Genomic DNA, 17,315 nt, shown 5'->3' with positions numbered 1-17,315 from the left:
TGCGTGGGGGTGTCTCCGGTTAATTTGATGATGTTAGTTGCGTGTGGTTTCGCTGCTGGCTGATCTGTGCATCTAGCCTCTCCGTGCTCATGGCGAACTTGATCGTCTCTTTGACAACGTCTACGCTTGGCGACCAATCCTTAGGGTCGGACGCGCGCTTTCCTCCCAGGAAGTATGACAGATTTCCTCTCCGCGTTTCCGTCTGTTGGAGCATCCGAGTCCGCTGTGCCGTCCACTGTGTGCATCGAAAGAGAAAATGCTCTACCGTTTCTGCAGATTGCCCGCAAGCGCATAGCGCCGCGGCGGTTGCGCCGATCTGGTAGAGGTACCAGTTCAGCCTTGCCATTCCGGTGCGTAGTTGCGCTAGAATGCTGGCTTCTTTCCAGGCCAGTCCGTCATACAGCTTGCGTGTGTGGTTTCCCGGCAGGGCTATGTCGATCTTCTTCGAATATGCTCCTACGTTGTCGGGCAAGGCTCCGTGCTTCTGTCGCACGCTCTGTAAAGCGATCCTAAGTGCCGTCGAGTAGGCTCTGGCCGGCCGTTTTTGTGGTGTCTTGTTTACTTGGGTACTTTCCTTTGCTGCTGCTTTGGCCGCTTGCGCCAGGTCTGACTCTATCGATGATGGAAGCCAGAAGAGAGTGACTCTGTTGCCTCGTCTCTGCAGAGCTTGCACGCTGGCATATAGTTGTCGGATCTCTTGTTGGCCTGACTGCTGCCGCGGGTTGTGCATCACCAACACTGCCGCTTTGTTGCGGGTGAAGACGTGGATGGCCCGGTACTCGAGTCTCTCTGGGAGAGACTTGACCGCTTCTGCCAGTGCCGCTAGCTCTGCTACATACGGGTTCTGCTCCGTTCTCTGACCGAACGTACGCGAGGCCGTCACGACGCCACCGCCCCCTCTGAAAGATGCGGGCAGCGTCGTCGCCGTTCCAAAGCCCACAACCTCGTTCCTTGCTGAGCTCCCTGTCGCTATCCTCACTGCCCATCCAGACCGGATTGCCTCAGAGGCCTTGACCGTGTCGTCGTCGACTACTGTATCAATACGACGTTCCCAAGGAGCGATCGAATACCCTTCGATAGTCTCCAGCTTGTCAAGGGGTAGGTCGCGATAGGCCTCCGCCATCAACTGGAAGGGTGACGGAAACCGTCTAAAGGCCACCGCCCGCAGACGTCGAAGCGGATGGGTCTTGGGAAGGCTTCGCAGCCGTACCCAGAATGTCGTTGATTTTCTGTCGTACCTCTCTTGCGCCGATTGTATGCTTGCCTCCGCTTCAGCGACCGCCGTGGCCACCGTGTTGAAGGTTCCCACGATCGCTTGGGCGCCAATCCTCTGCACTCGGTTGATCACCCTCATCTGCGCTGCTCGACACCTGTACCTCCAGACGTTCGACGCGTAGTCCATCGTCGGTGCTACGGCCGCCACGAAAAGCTGTCTGGCCGTCGCCGGAGACAGGCCTTTGAGCCGTTTGAGCCCCAGCACGGCCTCCAGCCCTTTTGTCGTCGCGTCTGCGATGTGCTTTTCGAAACGGAGTTTCGTGTCCATCATCACTCCCAATACTTTGACGTGGTCCTTTGCTCGGACAGTGTCACCTTTGATGACGAAGCTGGTTGAGTCCGCCGGCAGCCTCCAGTTGCGCGTGAAGTGGATGATGGCCGTCTTGTCCGTCTCGAACGTCGCCCCGCTTCGTCGTTCCCACGCGAGTGCTCGATCGATAATATCTTGGATGCCCTGACGGTTTGCTTCGCGCGATCGGCCTGTGACCCACGCCGTGTAGTCATCGACGAAGGCCAGCGCGCCCCCGTTCTCGTCGATTTGGTGCTGTACGAGATCGGCGTTGAAGAAGAGGAAGAGCACGGGCGAAAGCGGCGAACCCTGAGGCAGTCCGGCTTGTGGTAGCGGACGAGCCTCGGACTCGTGACCGTTAACCAGGATGCTTGCCGTTCTATGGGAGCAGAAGGCGTCCACCCATCTCACCAGCTTGTCCGGGATCCCCCGCGCTCTGAGTCTTTGAAGTAGTCTCTCTTTGTACACACCATTGTATGCTCCCTTGACATCGAAGCTGACCAGACTGACCACCTTTCTCTTTCTCCACGCTCTGTAGATGTACTCCTGCAGCAGTACCAGCGCCTGCTCTGCCGACCTCTGCTTGCGAGCGCCAAAGTGGCTCGTGGGAAGGAGGCCGAACGTCTCGACAGCGTGCGAGATACGTTCTGCCAGGACCGACTCCAGCACTTTTCCGAGCGTCGAGAGAAGCGAGATCGGTCGCCAGGCCTTCGCTATACCGTAGTCGCTTTTGTTTGGCTTCTTCAGCGGGATGATCTTTGCGTGTCGCCACTGCCTCGGCAACACCCCTTCATCCAGTGAGGTCTGGAAGAGTGTAAGCACCCTCTCCTTCACCACTGGCCACGTGTGCTTCCACACTGCCACCGGCAGACCGTCCTCTCCGGGTGCTTTCCACGACTTTGCCGCAAAGAGCTGTCTCTCTACTTCTCCCAGTGTGAGGTTAGGGAAGGGTACCGGCGATCGTTGTGGCCGATCCCCCTCCTCCTCGATCATGCTGGGGAGAGGAGGGAAAAATGTGGAGAGCAGCTCTTCGGCCTGTTCTGCGGCGTCTCCCGTTTGGGAACCATCCGCCCTTTTAAGTTGAGGTATCTTGTCGAAAGATGCCCCTTTACTGGCGTCGAGATACTTCGCGGCCTTCCAGATATTGGCGTCGTCGGCCAGAAAGTCCTCCCAATGGCTCTTCTTCTGTTGTCGGATGGCATCGTGATATTGCTTGGCTGCCGAGCGTGCGCGTTGCTCCAGTTCAGGTTGACTGTTACCTGCCCTTCTCTCCGCTCTCGCCCGGTTTCTCCAGTGGGTATGGATCTGCCGGAGCTGGGTGAGGTCAGCCGTCCACCATCTCTTTGCATACGGTGATGGCTTGGCCGTAGGTGTCAGTGCCTCTACTGCCTCGCACACCACAGACATCAGTCGATCCGTCTGTTGCTGCACCGTACCTCCTGTTGGCATTCGCCCTAGGTTTGCTTCTACTCTCTCATTGATTTGCTTCCATGGGGCGTTCTTGAGGAGGAGCCGTGGCCGGCTTTCCATCTCAGGCGCGGCGATGTCGAAGGTCGTCTCGATCGCCCGGTGGTCCGACCCGTGGTCCGTCTCGTGCAGGCCGCATCGTACCACCGTTCTTGCTAGCTCTTCGGACGCGAGGGATAGGTCGATCGTCGTTGCCGCATCGTTCTTCTCCCACGTCTTCGTGCCACGCGGAAGGAGGCTGCGGAGCGAGTACTCGCTCATTAGATCGATGATCGGGTCCGCCTCGCCCTGCCGGCCCTCCGACACATCGTCACCTCCCCACAGGTAGTCGTGGCAGTTGAAGTCTCCTACCAGAACCACGTCCACCCTCTCCCCTGTTCCTCCTCGGACATTCGTGATAGCTTGTCTCAGCAGGTCGCACGCCTGCCGCAGCATCTCCGGCCTCTGCACCGGCACGTACACCGACGCCACTATCAGTCTTCGATCCGGAAGCCGGACGATGGCCGCAGTGATATCCGAGGACGCTATCGGCAGCTGCTCTGTCTCTACGTCTCTGTTCACCCAAAGCAAACTCCTGATTCCCCATCTTCCTTCGTCCCTCCACTCCGTTGGTACCATCCTCGTCCACCTGCTATTGCCCATCGGAACCGTAATGACCTTACCTTCTATCCTCCGCGCCCATGGCTCCTGCACCGCTATGGCCGTGAAGTCGCGCAACGCCTCATCATTCATCAGACTTTCGTGCACTGCAGCCTGTTTCCTCACGTTGAGCTGAAGGATCTGGACCTTCCTACTCATGGGAACGCGGATACAGCTTCGGACAGTTCTTGCTGAACGACTCGTGCGGTCCGCCACAGGGCACACATGTCACGATCGTCTCACGGCATTCAGAGTGGTGGTGGCCTACCTTGGCGCATCGTCCACACACCCGGGGGTTTACGCACTGGTACGCCTTGTGCTTCGTGATCTGCTGGCAGTTGTAGCACTGCTGGGGGCGCGGCCGCCGTTCAAACGCCATCGTCGTGCCGGACTCTCCTCCAACGTGGAAGAAGCCCTCGGAGATCAGTCTACGCGCATCACCGGCCTTGGTCACGAACACGACCATGGACCCATACGCCTTGGGTATCTCTTTCTTGCTAAGCCAAGAAATCTTGGCAACCGTGGTCTCGTTTTCTCGGCTAAGTGCCTCCGCCGCTTCAGCCCTGACATTGCCCTTCTCATCCAGTACCTCAATTCGCTTCACGTTGTCGATCTTCACGGGATAGAGTTCGTCTCGTAGCACGCGTGCTCCACGGCCGAAGCTCTTCTCCGCGATCTGCTTGACATACCTATGCTCCGCATCGTCGCGACAAATGATCCGGATCCTATCCGCGTTCCTTGGGTCTACCGTGACGGCCAGACACCGCCAGCTACCCTGTCCGTCCAACGCGCGCATCTCCTTTTCCACCGCAGCCCGGATCCGGCCTGGGTTGAGCTTGTCGCTGCCTTCTTCAACTCTTGATGTATCGATCGTACAGAAGGGGTCGCTGCGGCTCGGCAGCGTCGCGTTGCCCGCCGTGGCTACCCGCGAGTCGCGACCTTGCCCACCTAAGCCGCTTCGCGCGACGTCCGCGTAGGACACACTTGGGCTGTTCCGCGTCGCAGCAACTGTTGCGAGTGCTTCGAGGTTTTCGTTCGTCTTGGCGCTTTCGTCCTCCACGCGTTCTTTCATCGCTTGCAGCTCTCCTTTGACGGCCTGTAGCTCGCTCTTGACTGTTTGCAGCTCCGAAGTGACCACGCGAAGCTCTGCCTCAACGTTTTTATTCCGTGCTTCCGACTTCTTCCACGCATCGAACATGATCTTGACCGCTGTGTGTAGCTCTTTGACCTGCTTGCCCATCGTCAGGAGCAGCCCTTTGTCGTCATCCTCTATGGGTTTCGCGCGTTCCTTGGCCAGGGTTGTGGCTCGCTTGGTCGTCGTCCGCCGGCCACCACCAGCAACCTCCGTCGCTCCGTCGGTCGCATTGTCGATTATCTCTTGATGAGTCTGGTTCAGTTGGGCTTTCGCGGATGGCTTTCGCACCCTTCGTGATGGCAGGTCCTCGTCGCTCGCTGCCACCGCCTCCCTCGCAACGGTGATGGACGTCGAATCTAGCTCGAGATCCATCGCGTCGGGACGTGCGCAGAGACGCCACGCGGTAGATCGTGCTAGTGCCACGTAGCGCGTTTCGGAGCTTCTCGACAGCGCTCAACCCAACAACGTCGAATGATTCTTCACACAATCAAATATCGAAAATTCCCCAATCCTCTGATCAATACTACAGTAGAAGTCGAATTTCTCAGTCCACCACAGTTGGTTCGGTTACTGTTCAGTGTGAGAGGGTTCAGTTCAGTTCAACTGAGCACAGGCCCCCAAGGCTTGGGTGTTTGACTGGATTTTTCCACCATGAGCCAGCTGGGATGTGATCTTCATATGAACAAGATTATAAGGTAGCAAAGAAAGAGGGTAGAGGTGTGGTAGTGACAGGAAAAGAGGAGAGGAAGCAGAAAAAGAGGAAAAGAACTGGTGCTCACCCGGGTGAAGGCGGTCTGGTCTGGTCACTGTGCTGTCATCGCCCTCCAGTCCAGCTGGCTGCTGTTCTTGCCTTAGCCGTAGCTAGGGATCCACCCTCACCTGCCCACCATCACATTCCATTTGCGATGATCGCCTGCGCTGTTCAGAGACTCAAGGTAAGGCACGTGACATGCTTCAAAGCCAGATGAGTGGGTGCCTCACAAAGAAAGGCCACACAGCCAATCAGAAGACCAGGCTGACAGAAACGGGTCTAAGGCGTCAGGGCGTTCGAGTTGAGGTGGCCTGTGCCCCAGGTGACCGTGACATCGCTGCTCTTTCCTTTCCCTCGACGGGAACCTCCAGGCTCGAACCTCAGAAGGTGGGGCTAACCGCTCCAAGATTTTTGCCGAATAACTGCCGTACCCCGGATTCGATTCGTCCAAAGCTCCAGTGGCACCCGGCTCGGAAAGGCTGACCTTCGGTCACTTGGATTGGATGCAGCAAATTGGAAGAGCTCCTCCCAGCAGCCCACAGTCGCAAACATCACCGATTCCCATCGCACGACTGGCTATACAGTATTGAGCACCACCAGGAGCTCGATTGACCATCCGATACCCAACACACAGTCTTCTCTACTGCACCAATCTCCCTTTTACAATGCCTCCCGTTCCTGCGCAACATGGCGGTGCCATGGGCCCTGGAATCGCCGACAAGAGTACGATCCTCCTGTTACAACCTTTACGCGAGCTTCTAGCTAACTCTCCGCAGTGAAGATGGGTGCCCTCATGGGTGGAAGTATGTCTAGACCGGCCTACCAGCCCTATATACCTTGTCGCTGATCATTCTATAGCCGTTGGATCCGTCATGGGCTTCGTTTTCGGTGTGTAACAAACTCTCCCTACTTCTCTCGCACCGCATCAACTAACCAGCCACCCCCACAGGCTCCGTTAACATCATGCGCTACGGTGCCGGCCCCAACGGCATCATGAGAACTCTGGGACAATATATGCTTGGTTCAGGAGCAACTTTTGGGTAGGCCAAGCAGCTTCTGGTCTCTATACGCACAAGGACTAACAACCTCGAAGCTTCTTCATGTCCATCGGTAGTGTCATCCGTTCTGATGCTTCTCCCATTGCCGAGGAGGCTTTCCGAAGGGCCAACCGAAGGCCCATCATCATGTACGGCCCCGGCTCCGATTACGCGAAGCGCCAGCAATAAGCTAGAGGAGAATTCGAAATACCCTGTACATCATCATGTAGGAGACTAGTAGGCTGTTGCAAAAGGACGGCACGATGCTACAACACCGGCATCAAATGGATATCTGTATAATACTTAGGTGCTGGGCATATCACGACTGCATGAGAAAAGTTATTGCATCTTACAGGCGAGTCTTTGTATTCGCCTAAGCCAAGTCTCGGTGCCGCCGCCGCTTCTCTTGCCAGTTGACGACATTAGCCTGCATCGATCGGGTTGTTGGAAGGAGAAATATCAAGCACAGCCATGTCTAGATGCTTGAAGGCATTAATACAGGTCACGACGGTGTCTTGCCCTCAAGCGGGACCGGCCGGCGCCAGAAGGCCGCTTTGCGCTAGCCTGGCTTCATTCTTACGACCGGTACCTCTTTCGATGCAGCTGGCCTAGCCGAGTTAATATGGACTTGACAGTATGCAGGCTTCCAACATATATGCATATGTACACAACCGTCGCCTGACAGACGGACTGATACTCGAACTCCGGCCGTCTTCCCTTTTTCTCGCCATGTCTGCGGAGTTCCGCAAGGCATGTGCTTACTCATCTTGCATACAGATTTGATGCCCAGCGTTGTATCTTCCTGGCTTCATTGCATGACCTACCCTGTTCGACGCAGTAATATACATTGAATCAACTATCTCTTGGTCTAGCGTTCTTACAAAGTGGCTCTGGTCTCGGGGCTCTATTGATCTACACCCAAAGAAACGATGGAGAGCCGTTGATTATTGATCACAAGTAGCTAGGTATTCAATAAATGCAGGCTCTACGGGGTAAGCGTTTGTGGTCCCTAGTTCGCAGTGTAATGATAAAAATAAGTTCACGCTCCCTTCTCACTGATCTCCTCGTTCAAATTCATTTCCTCATCCAATCCATTTCTAGCTCTACCATGCGCTCGAAACTTTGTCTTTATTGGGCAAGCATATGGATGAGCCTTGCTGTGACTACCATGGCCGATACTTACGATTATATGTGAGTGACAGACGTGATGTCGAACGAGCTTATGAACTTGAGTTTAACGTGGTATTAGCATCGTTGGTGGAGGCACCGCTGGACTGACGGTTGCAGCTCGCCTCAGCGAGAACCCACAAGTGACAGTCCTGGTCTTGGAAGCTGGTGCGGATCGCTCTGCCGACCTCAATGTCTTGGCTCCCGGGCTGTTCCCAGCCATGTACGGCAACGCCGACTACGACTGGGACTACAAAACAGTTGCCCAGGTATCCATCTACCTTAACTTTGGTCCTCACCCTAGGTAACTAAACACAGCAAGCTGACATGTCCAGACATCGGCCAATGACAAAGTCGTCGCCCAAATCCGCGGAAAGCAACTGGGCGGCTCCAGCGCCATGAACTTCATGTTCTGGACGCACCCTTCCCAGCGAGACATAGACAATTGGGGCGCTCTAGGAAATGACGGGTGGTCATAGAAAGCGCTGGTCCCTTACTTTAAAAAGTCAGAATCGTTCGTGGCACCCTCGAGCCAGCAGACGAGCAATCTCTTGCTCGACTACGTTGACCCTAGCGTTCATGGCACCACCGGACCCATAGCCAATGAGTTCCCCCAACTCTACAACCCCTTTCTCAAAGCCTGGCCGCGAACTCTTGAGAAGCTTGGGCTTGGTGTCGACGGCGATCCTCGCAATGGCGTGGCTTTGGGAGGCTATGTCAACTTGCTCAACATTGACAAGGGCACGAGAAGCTACGCTGCGAACGCTTATCTTGGTCCGGCACGTCAACGGACCAGCTTGAAGGTGGTCACGGGTGCTTTGGTGACCAAGATTGTACTGGACAAGACTCGCGATGAGGTCTTGGTCAAAGGGGTCAAGTGGTCGCAGGATGGATTGGAGAAAGAAGCTACCGTTAAGAAGGAGGTGATCCTCGCCGCTGGTTCCATTGCTTCGCCACAGCTTCTCGAGGTATCTGGTGTAGGAGACAAGGAGCTCCTAGGAAGTCACGGAATCGAGGTTTTCGTTGACAACACTAATGTCGGCGAGAATCTTCAGGATCACATTTATGTTCCTCTTGGGTCAGTTTTCATATCTCAAGTATTCGGTACCATCGTGGTTCAATACAATGACTAATCATCGCTCCAGATTTGCGGTGAAGCCCGACCTACCTACGAACGAGGACTACGCCAACACAACCTACTTCCAAGAACAGCTTGACTTGTACCTTCACAACAAGACCGGTCGTCTGTCCTCTGCCGGCGCCAGCTCGGCGCTCTTGTCCTTGAAGCAGATCGCCTCCACTCTGGACCTGTCTCTACCCTCGCCGAAGACTAACCTCCCCGGCCTGGCCGAGCAACACGGCATCACATTCCGAGACCTCAAATCCGAAGCAATCGCCCAAGAGCTCACAATCGAGGGCGGTATCTCACCACAGTACTCCGCTGATACAACCAAGCTCTTCTCGGCGGGGTCACCTGGCAACTTTCTTTCCATCATAGGCGTTCTGGAGCACCCCTTTTCGAGAGGCACGATCCATATCCAGTCCGCCGACGCAGCCGTTCACCCCATCATTGACCCACGCTACCTCTCCCATCCGCTCGACATACAGCTTTTGAAAGTCATCGCACTTCATCTGCAGACCGTCGCCCGGACACAACCGCTGAGCGACCTGCTTCAAGGTGAAGGGACAGTCTTCCAGCCTGGGTACCACGAACTCACAATCGCAAATGTGGAGGAGTGGATCAGGGGCAGTATGCAGAGCGAATACCACCCCTGCGGTACATGCGCCATGCTGCCTAGGTCAAAGGGTGGTGTGGTCGACGAGAGGTTCAGGGTATACGGGGTCAAGGGGCTGCGTGTGGCCGACGCCAGTATCTTCCCGTTGATTCCGAGAGCCAACATTCAGTCTGTAGTCTACGCGGTCGCGGAGAGGGCGGCTGATTTCATCAAAGAGGATGCCATCTGAGGTGCATTATCTAAAGTGTTCTATCTTGCTACCATCGTATCTACCATCGTATATACACATTACATCCGTCCATTACATCCCATCCCGTCTGAAGACGTAGGTTCATCTAAAAACTCAAAGCAAACATCGTCAAAGCCACCGCGGCAAAGACACCAGCCGGGCCAGTGACGCTTCCGCCGCTGACAGCAGTCGGCGTAGCCGTCGGGCTCGAGGTACCATTCGTAGCAGTAGCGTTCGCCTTCAGACTCGCGACACCAAACGTGAGCTGCTCGGGGTTCGTACCGTTCCACACGGTGTAGTACCCCTTCAACAACGGGCTTCCCAGAACCCAAATGGACGCGAGATCGCTAATGGGCTGCACCGGGTTCAGGAAGATGGTCTGGCAGATGCCGCTGTGGCCGGGGTACTCGCCCAAGTTGAACGCGCCCTTGGGGACCGTCATGTTGACCAGGTTGTCGCCGACGCCGAGGGTGAAGGTCAGCTCCGGGTCCAGCTTCTCGACCACGTCGCAGGGGGCGCCCCAGACACCGAGCTCGTCGATCTGGGTGATGTCGGAGCTGATGGCGGCGTAGATGTCCTTGGCGGTCTGGTAATCCGGCGTCTGGAGGAACGCGGTGCCGGTGTCGACGTTGGAGACGCCGACGGGGAAAGCTTCGCCCGAGGCGTTGGAGTTGGACACAGTCTTGCCGTTGACGTAGAAGGCGGGCTGGTCGATGAACCAGCTTCCACCGAGGTAGGACACGGTCATGTTGAAGTCAACGTTGGCGATATCGCCCTCGTAGTAGTCCTTGTTTACGCCTCCCAGCGTGAGCTCGCCCGGCGCGCTGCCCTCACCAGAGTTGAGGAAGAAGGAGAAGAGGGGCTCGGGGACGCCGCCGTTCTGCGCGAGGGTCCAGAACCAGGTGGAGAAGGAGGTGTTTGTCTCGGCGGAGAAGTGGGAGAAGCCGGGGGGTCCGAGGCCGAAGATGCCGTCAATGTTGGGCATCTCGTTAAAGGCCTCGGCGTAGGTGTCGCAGAGGAGCCAGGTCTGGTTCGCGACGGTGAGGTTGCCGACGGTCACGGCGTCGGTTACGACGGTGCCGGACGCGGCTTGCGGGACGGCGTAGGGGACGGATTTGCCGCCTGTGCCGAAGGCGGTTGTGACGTTGTAGCCGGGTTGGGGGGAGAAGGTTGTGGAGGCGGAGGCGTTGAATTCTTTGGCGACGAGGCAGTTTGTGCAGGCTGTTGAGGGGAGGATGAGGTCCGTTGAGCCGGTGTCGAAGGTGACGATGCTAGGGGGTTGTGAGTGTTAGTCTAGTCGCTCTGTCTGACGTCCCGAAAGACTGAGAAAGACGGCTGGGGGTCGGTTGCAAGACTTACTGCTTCTGAGGCGGGGTGCCGACGTCGACTTCACCAATCCATTGGAGGTCAAAGTTCTCGAACCAGTTTGTCAAGGAGACTGAGCCGGTGGCCGCGCGCTTGCTGAGAGCCTTGGCCTTTGAGAGGTTTGTACGGCGGCTATGGAGCTTGATGTTCATCGGGTCGGCGGCCGCGGAGTGGCTCAGGGCGAGAAGGGCAACTGCCCCAGAGACTGTCTCGAATCTCATGTTGATTCTTTTGGAGTAACGAGCTCAATGGATGGTGTAATAACTACTAGGAAGGTATGAAGAGAGGATGAGAGATGTGCTGATGAAGGAACTGGACCGGTGGTCTGGAGGCCGATATCACGACTTATATGCCACACATCAGGAGAAGTTGGCCAGGCACGCATTGGAAGCTCCAAACAGAGCTTACATCCTTAGTGGATGTTGATTCTCCAGGCAACTTTTTTGCAAGGGCCACGGCAACGCGGAAACTGCAGAACGTGAAGGCATCTCGAAACAAACTCCAAGAAAATCTCAGCCATGTCGACGTTTTTGGGACTTTGGTCGTCGAGAGACAATTAGCCCCAGGACCTCGTCATCTCACTAGCGAGAAAGAAGAATAGCCTAATGCAGCCCTCACCAATGAACCCGGTCCTGACTCTAAAGCTGTTGGTTAGAGTATACCAAAGTCCCGTTCCCACAACAGAGGCGGCCGCCCCTTACCCACATGCCGCTTACGCCCGAGCTCTTGGTCCAAGTTCAAGGTCACAATCGTAGGACTAAACTGTCGGTAGCGTGGTGCCTGAAAAATGGCGGAGCCGGGCTGTGGAAGGAAAACGGCGCTCTTTTTAGGTGAGGTGGCTGTAGCCTGCGTATGGGACAGGGCTGAGCCCATGCCGGCACGGCAGGGGTCTGAGCAGAGACCTACTAAAACAGTTAGATCCCTACGAGCTTCGGACTCCTCGCATTGGGTCCTCTGGACCAATGAACTGCTATTCGCGAAGATTGAGAAGAGGTGAGGTGTTGTAGATGGGGGTGGGTTGGTGCCCTCTATTTCGAAGAACTTTGGGAGACTAGGATCTCACAGCGCGGGAAGGCTACATGGTACCGTTTGATTATGGGGGCGGCTGGTCTTAGCACCATGCGGTATTGCGGCACGAGCGTTCTTGTGCCTTGAGATCCGATAGTCTGGACTCTCAAATGACTTTGCGACGATGGTAAGCTGACATCGTGACAAATTGAGGATGGGGGTTGGCCTTGTCAATGTGCAGGTTTCGTGTAGTTGGACAAAGCGGGGTGGCAGGCGTAGATTAAGAGTACGACTCCGTTGGTGGTGGTCTTTCTCACCGATGAATCATAAGGTAAACAGAGATTTTGGCTAAGATTGTTGCCATTAATCTTTGCCGTTGTTAGTTGTTTGCAGTTTTGCCCGATAATGATTGCGTGACTAGCCCCTTCATTGAGGGCCACATTTCCCTCGAGATTGGTGCTGCACTCTCAACGCTGGCATTCTTGGAAGCTTGGACAGGAGCTTGGCTTCAACGATCTCCTTGGCGCTAAAGCTTAAACGTGTCTGCCTCAGTCTTGTAACGAAAATTTCGTCTGTCAACATACAGGAACCTTCACTAGTTTCGTGGTATGTCATCTTTCTGACTTAGTACAGTGCCTGATTATCCCGTTGACGGAGGGCATCAGAGCGGAGCATCAGAGCAAAGGAGCGAGATCTTTGAAATAACACATGAATGAAGCCTTGAGCAATCATAGACGCTACAAAATGTGGGCGGCAGTCACAGAAAGTACCAAAGCATGCCCTCCGCCCGCTTGTTGGCTGACCTACAGGTATTTGGCTGGTCATGTTGAGATATCGTGCAAATCTGCAGCCAAGGCAACTAACCCAAAGCACCAACGTGTAGGTGAAAACCAAGCAGAACCACCTCCAACGCCTTCTGTCTTGCTAGTCCCGACGAGCGGGTTCGGAACTCCTCGAATACGTAACGACCCGACGGACCGGTGCCGTATCCGGGAGGGTCACTGAGTGCATGGCGCATGCAGCGTCCCCAAGACCGGGACCCAATTATGGGGCACACAACATCCGGAGTCCCGGCCCTTGTGGGACAGGAGCGGCGTCCGGCCCGTAAATTGTTCACCAGCGCCGATCGGTCTTCCGAAAGTATTTGCCGTAAGTGCGAGAGCTAGGCTTCACTAAACTATTACAATTCATCTCACTCTTCCTTGTAACGAAATTGCAATGCGACAATGTCCAACGGATTTATCCGCCACTAGTGATTAACTACCGGGAATAATGTTCCGTATCGGCAGTGCTCCGCGGGATCGAACAAGTAATGAGATTGACACTTACATTATCTCCCTGGCAATAAGAAGTGTCTAGTCGGCAAGACTCCGATGCTAAGACACCTTGCACAGAGAAGATGGACGGCGTTGAGGGCGCTTTTGAGGCAGCGACGGCCGAATCACGACACTGGACCCCGCGATGGCGACACAGCCCACGCCAAGGGGTAGCGAATCATCAGCGCTTCGCAGCACATCATCAAGCATCGGACCCCGTTGTAACCTACACGACTCCCGGAGTGTTATCTGGGCAGTTCTCCAGTATCCGTGAGATTGTGGCCAACTTGGAACCTCCCTTAGCGTAGCGCGATGGCCAGTTTATCAGGAAGCGAGATACATAAATCAGGTACGGGATCCCCCAAGGTTTGAGAACGTTGTGGTTTTGAGAGTTGCGGCTGTTCAATTCATACCCTGTTGAAATCCTCCCTGTCTTTCCGTTGTAAGTTACTAACTCTACGGATTCACTAGAGCTCTCACCTCTGCTCGGCATGGGGTCAGAGCAGGAATACGCGTCCGCGTCTCCCAAGGGAGTAACGGTGGACGAGTTTTCTTCAGACGGACAAAACTCTGCGATACTCGAGAAGAAGAAAGCGCCATGGTGGTCTTACATCTGGGACTACGAACCGGGCCGGTCGCAGGAGGAGCGCGTATTCATCCAGAAGCTCGACGTCTTCTTGATAACGATGCTGAGTTTCGGCTACTTTATCAAAAACCTCGAACAGACGAACATCAGTAACGCTTTCGTCAGCGGCATGAAGGAGGACCTCGCAATGAACGGAAACGAGATCAATCTCATCGACACGGCATGGACTGTCGGCTATGTCGTGGGCCAGATCCCCTCGCAGATCGTCCTCACCAAAGTCCGCCCATCCATTTGGGTGCCATCGTGCGAGCTGCTCTGGACTGTCTTGACTTTCTGTCTGGCGGCGGCAAAGACCTCAAACCACGTCATTGCCATCCGATTCTTCGTTGGTTTGGCAGAGTCAATTTTTTACCCGGCCGCTCACACGATCCTGGGCTCCTGGTATAAGCCCTCCGAGCTCGGCAAGCGAGCCTGCATCTTCCACGCCTCTTCGGCTGCGGCGAGCATGTTCTCGGGCTATTTGCAAGCTGGCGTCTATAAGGGACTCAACGGTGTTCATGGTCTAGCAGGTTGGAAGTGGCTATTTGTAAGCACCCCCTCGATCCCGTATGGCGTGCTTTGGTGGAGACGACTCCTTCAAGACCGTGTGCTGACTCGGCCTCCGACTTACAGATCATGGATGGTATCATCAGTCTGCCAATTTGCATTGCTGGGTACTTCTTCCTGCCTGATCTTCCTGAGAATACACGAGCGTTCTACTTAACTGAGAATGTCAGTGAAACCAACTTCAATGATTTTGAGAAACCGCAGCTACTAACAATCACCTAGGACCGTGAACTGGCCCGCAGGCGGATGGAGAGCGTCGGACGTGCTCCGCGAACCAAATTGGGCCGTTCTGCGTTCAAGCGTATTTTTGGTCGCTGGCACGTCTACTTCCTGACCATTCTGTACATCATCTTTATCAACATTGGGCCTTCCAGCAGTGTTAATCCCTTCTCTCTCTGGCTCAAATCCAAGGGCGAGTCTGTGGAGAAGATTGTAAGTTGACTTTGCTCATGGTTAATCTGTGGTATCACGTAGCTAACATGGATTACAGAATATCATTCCGACAGCGGCTTCAGCTATTCAACTGGTCCTTACGGTGTCATTCGCCATCCTCTCCGACGCGATCCGCCATCGTGCTAGCGTCATGTCGATATCCACCTTCCTCGGTGGTTTCGCTGCCTTGATCCTCGCCATCTGGAATGTACCAGACGGGTTGAAGTGGTTTGCGTTCCTCCTCCAGCGTGCTTCCGTACCGTACGGACCACTCAGCATGAGCTGGACGAACGAGATTTGCGGCGCCGATGCCGAGGAGCGTGCCATTGTCATAGGAATCATGAACTCACTGGGCTATGCCTTCAATGCGTGGGTCCCGATCCTGACGTACCCTCAAGTTGATTCACCCAAATTCAAGAAGGGCTTCATTTTCTCGACTGTCGCTTTCGGTGCCCAAGCATTGATCACCGCAATGGTGGCCTTTTTGTACAAGCGAGACAAAAAGAAGGAGGGAATCACCAAGAGAGACGAAGAAGGTGTTACGGCACCGGCTTCTGTTCCTAATGCCGAATAGAATTTTGATCTCTATCGGCCTACAATAGATTAGAAGCATACCATCAGCACCTTCAGCTTAATTGTCATTCTAATTAACATTGGTCGCTCCTAGTCTCATTCAAGATGAAAGGACACGGACTCACCGGTACCGACATTTCTTATATCACTTAGCAAGTATCTTTAGACATCTGAGTTTGATTGTTTTCATCGGCATCTAATTTAGTTTGGCGTCTTAATAGAACATCTCAGAAACTTCAAGTCATCTCGAGAGCCCATTCTGAGCATCCAAATTCTTGCTGACACTAATTGAAGTGACGCGCCAAGGACTTTCAGATTGGATCATCGGATAATCCCATGCCATATTACGATGAAATGTAACATCCCAATTCAAAGTAGTCCTGGTTGAAGATGCGTATCGCCATGTTTCCGGAGGTGCTCTCGGTTCGGAAGTGCTTTCGGGCCACACATGCATCGAACAGATTGACACCTCAAGTCTAATTTGCGTTAAAATCAAGAGTTTCGGTATTGCCTCTTCATCTGAAGAGGGACATGCTCGGTACAATGTTCCAATGAGAACTAAAGCTTGTCATCTTCATATGCTCCTCTTATCCTGGTCTCATTATGTACTCACGACAGGAACAGCAGGGTTTACAGCCCACGTTTGTTACCCGGATTCCGTCTACTGCAGCCTGCGTCTGTAGAGAATGTTTTCTTACCCCAAAACTATCTGCTGGGATTTTATGGAAACGGTTCAGGTTAAACGAAAGTGATTCATAGCGTACTTGCTTACCTTAGGTGATTCATGCAAACGCGGCTGCAATCCACAGTCACCCTGCTTCATCATTATCACACCTTTTCATGATTTGAACATTCGGATTAGAGCTTTGTGTACATACTCTAATGCTCTATGGAACTTCAAAATGAGTTTGCAATGAATCTCAAGAGACTCACGGTTTTCAGGGCTTCTTATGGCTACGTTTTTCACCTGGGTAGGTGTTGGTAAACACGTAAGCAGGCCAGACCTTTCGGTCGCGACTAAGGTCAATAATCGGGGTAGTTTGTATTGCGCGTAAGTGAAGGAGGAGGAATCGTGGGCAGAGCCCGCGATCCCTCTGTGGGTGTAAGTAGGAGGAAGGGTCCGTCTGCACGGGCCCAATCTGCCTTCCTACCTACCCGCCTACCTACCCGCCTACCTAGGCCCTTTTCTGCCTTCTGCCTTGGTAATCCAACAGTAGGGTTACAGCCTCTTCAAGAGCTTCCCAGACATGCCTCATGAACAGTGCACGGGGTAAGGGACAGAAAAGTTGAGAAGTCTATCACAGGGCTGGTCAAAAGTGGTATAGAAGTAGACCACCTTGAATTCCTGCAACTCTTAATTTAATCTAGACCTAGTTGAGAACACTCGGGATATCACTGTCCTAAATGAGCCCGCTCCTATGTCTTTAGTTATCATCTTATGATTTGAAGTTCGAGTTTTAAGGTCCTTGTCATCTCACTCGACTTGCTATTAGATAAACACAACTACTTTAGTTGGGAGATATTGAATACCCTCGAATTATTAGACTGTGTGATATGTCATCTTTACGTGTAGCACTGACTGCCCGTTTCCTTGATAGGTCTTGATCTTCTGAATAGCATTTGAACCGCCTGTGAGTGAAATCTAGGGATAACTGCTAAATTTAACTAGGCTTTCTTTCGAAAAGTTTAATCCACTTTCTGTAA

General features: G+C 54.1%; 4 protein-coding genes across 4 annotated transcripts; 3 read left to right on the top strand and 1 right to left on the bottom strand.

Annotated features, from left to right (window-relative positions):
* The first annotated feature begins 6,130 nt into the window (after window positions 1-6,130).
* Window positions 6,131-6,967, top strand: BDZ83DRAFT_181327 (reactive mitochondrial oxygen species modulator 1-domain-containing protein). Its single transcript, XM_060501523.1, has 5 exons — window positions 6,131-6,279; window positions 6,333-6,359; window positions 6,415-6,444; window positions 6,506-6,596; window positions 6,650-6,967. Exons 1-5 carry the CDS (start codon window positions 6,222-6,224, stop codon window positions 6,780-6,782), a joined length of 339 nt encoding a protein of 112 aa, XP_060367979.1. The 5' UTR covers window positions 6,131-6,221; the 3' UTR covers window positions 6,783-6,967.
* Window positions 6,968-7,761: 794 nt separating this feature from the next.
* BDZ83DRAFT_769427 (GMC oxidoreductase) lies at window positions 7,762-9,778 on the top strand (the record flags this gene model as incomplete). Its single annotated transcript, XM_060515325.1, has 5 exons — window positions 7,762-7,784; window positions 7,843-8,029; window positions 8,096-8,232; window positions 8,293-8,838; window positions 8,906-9,778. 5 exons carry the CDS (start codon window positions 7,762-7,764, stop codon window positions 9,723-9,725), a joined length of 1,713 nt encoding a protein of 570 aa, XP_060367978.1. The 3' UTR covers window positions 9,726-9,778.
* Window positions 9,779-9,831: 53 nt separating this feature from the next.
* Window positions 9,832-11,242, bottom strand: BDZ83DRAFT_571561 (aspartic peptidase domain-containing protein; the record flags this gene model as incomplete). The annotated part of the gene is made up of 2 exons (XM_060504422.1): window positions 9,832-10,996; window positions 11,085-11,242. 2 exons carry the CDS (start codon window positions 11,240-11,242, stop codon window positions 9,832-9,834), a joined length of 1,323 nt encoding a protein of 440 aa, XP_060367977.1.
* Window positions 11,243-13,905: 2,663 nt separating this feature from the next.
* On the top strand, window positions 13,906-15,612 carry BDZ83DRAFT_571788 (major facilitator superfamily transporter; the record flags this gene model as incomplete). The annotated part of the gene is made up of 4 exons (XM_060504440.1): window positions 13,906-14,586; window positions 14,673-14,771; window positions 14,829-15,038; window positions 15,097-15,612. 4 exons carry the CDS (start codon window positions 13,906-13,908, stop codon window positions 15,610-15,612), a joined length of 1,506 nt encoding a protein of 501 aa, XP_060367976.1.
* Window positions 15,613-17,315: the final 1,703 nt, after the last annotated feature.

This window comes from Colletotrichum acutatum, assembly GCF_030867785.1.
Source record: "Colletotrichum acutatum strain CBS 112980 chromosome Unknown BDZ83scaffold_21, whole genome shotgun sequence".
Lineage (NCBI taxonomy): Eukaryota > Fungi > Ascomycota > Sordariomycetes > Glomerellales > Glomerellaceae > Colletotrichum > Colletotrichum acutatum.
This window is presented reverse-complemented; position numbering and strand designations above follow the sequence as displayed.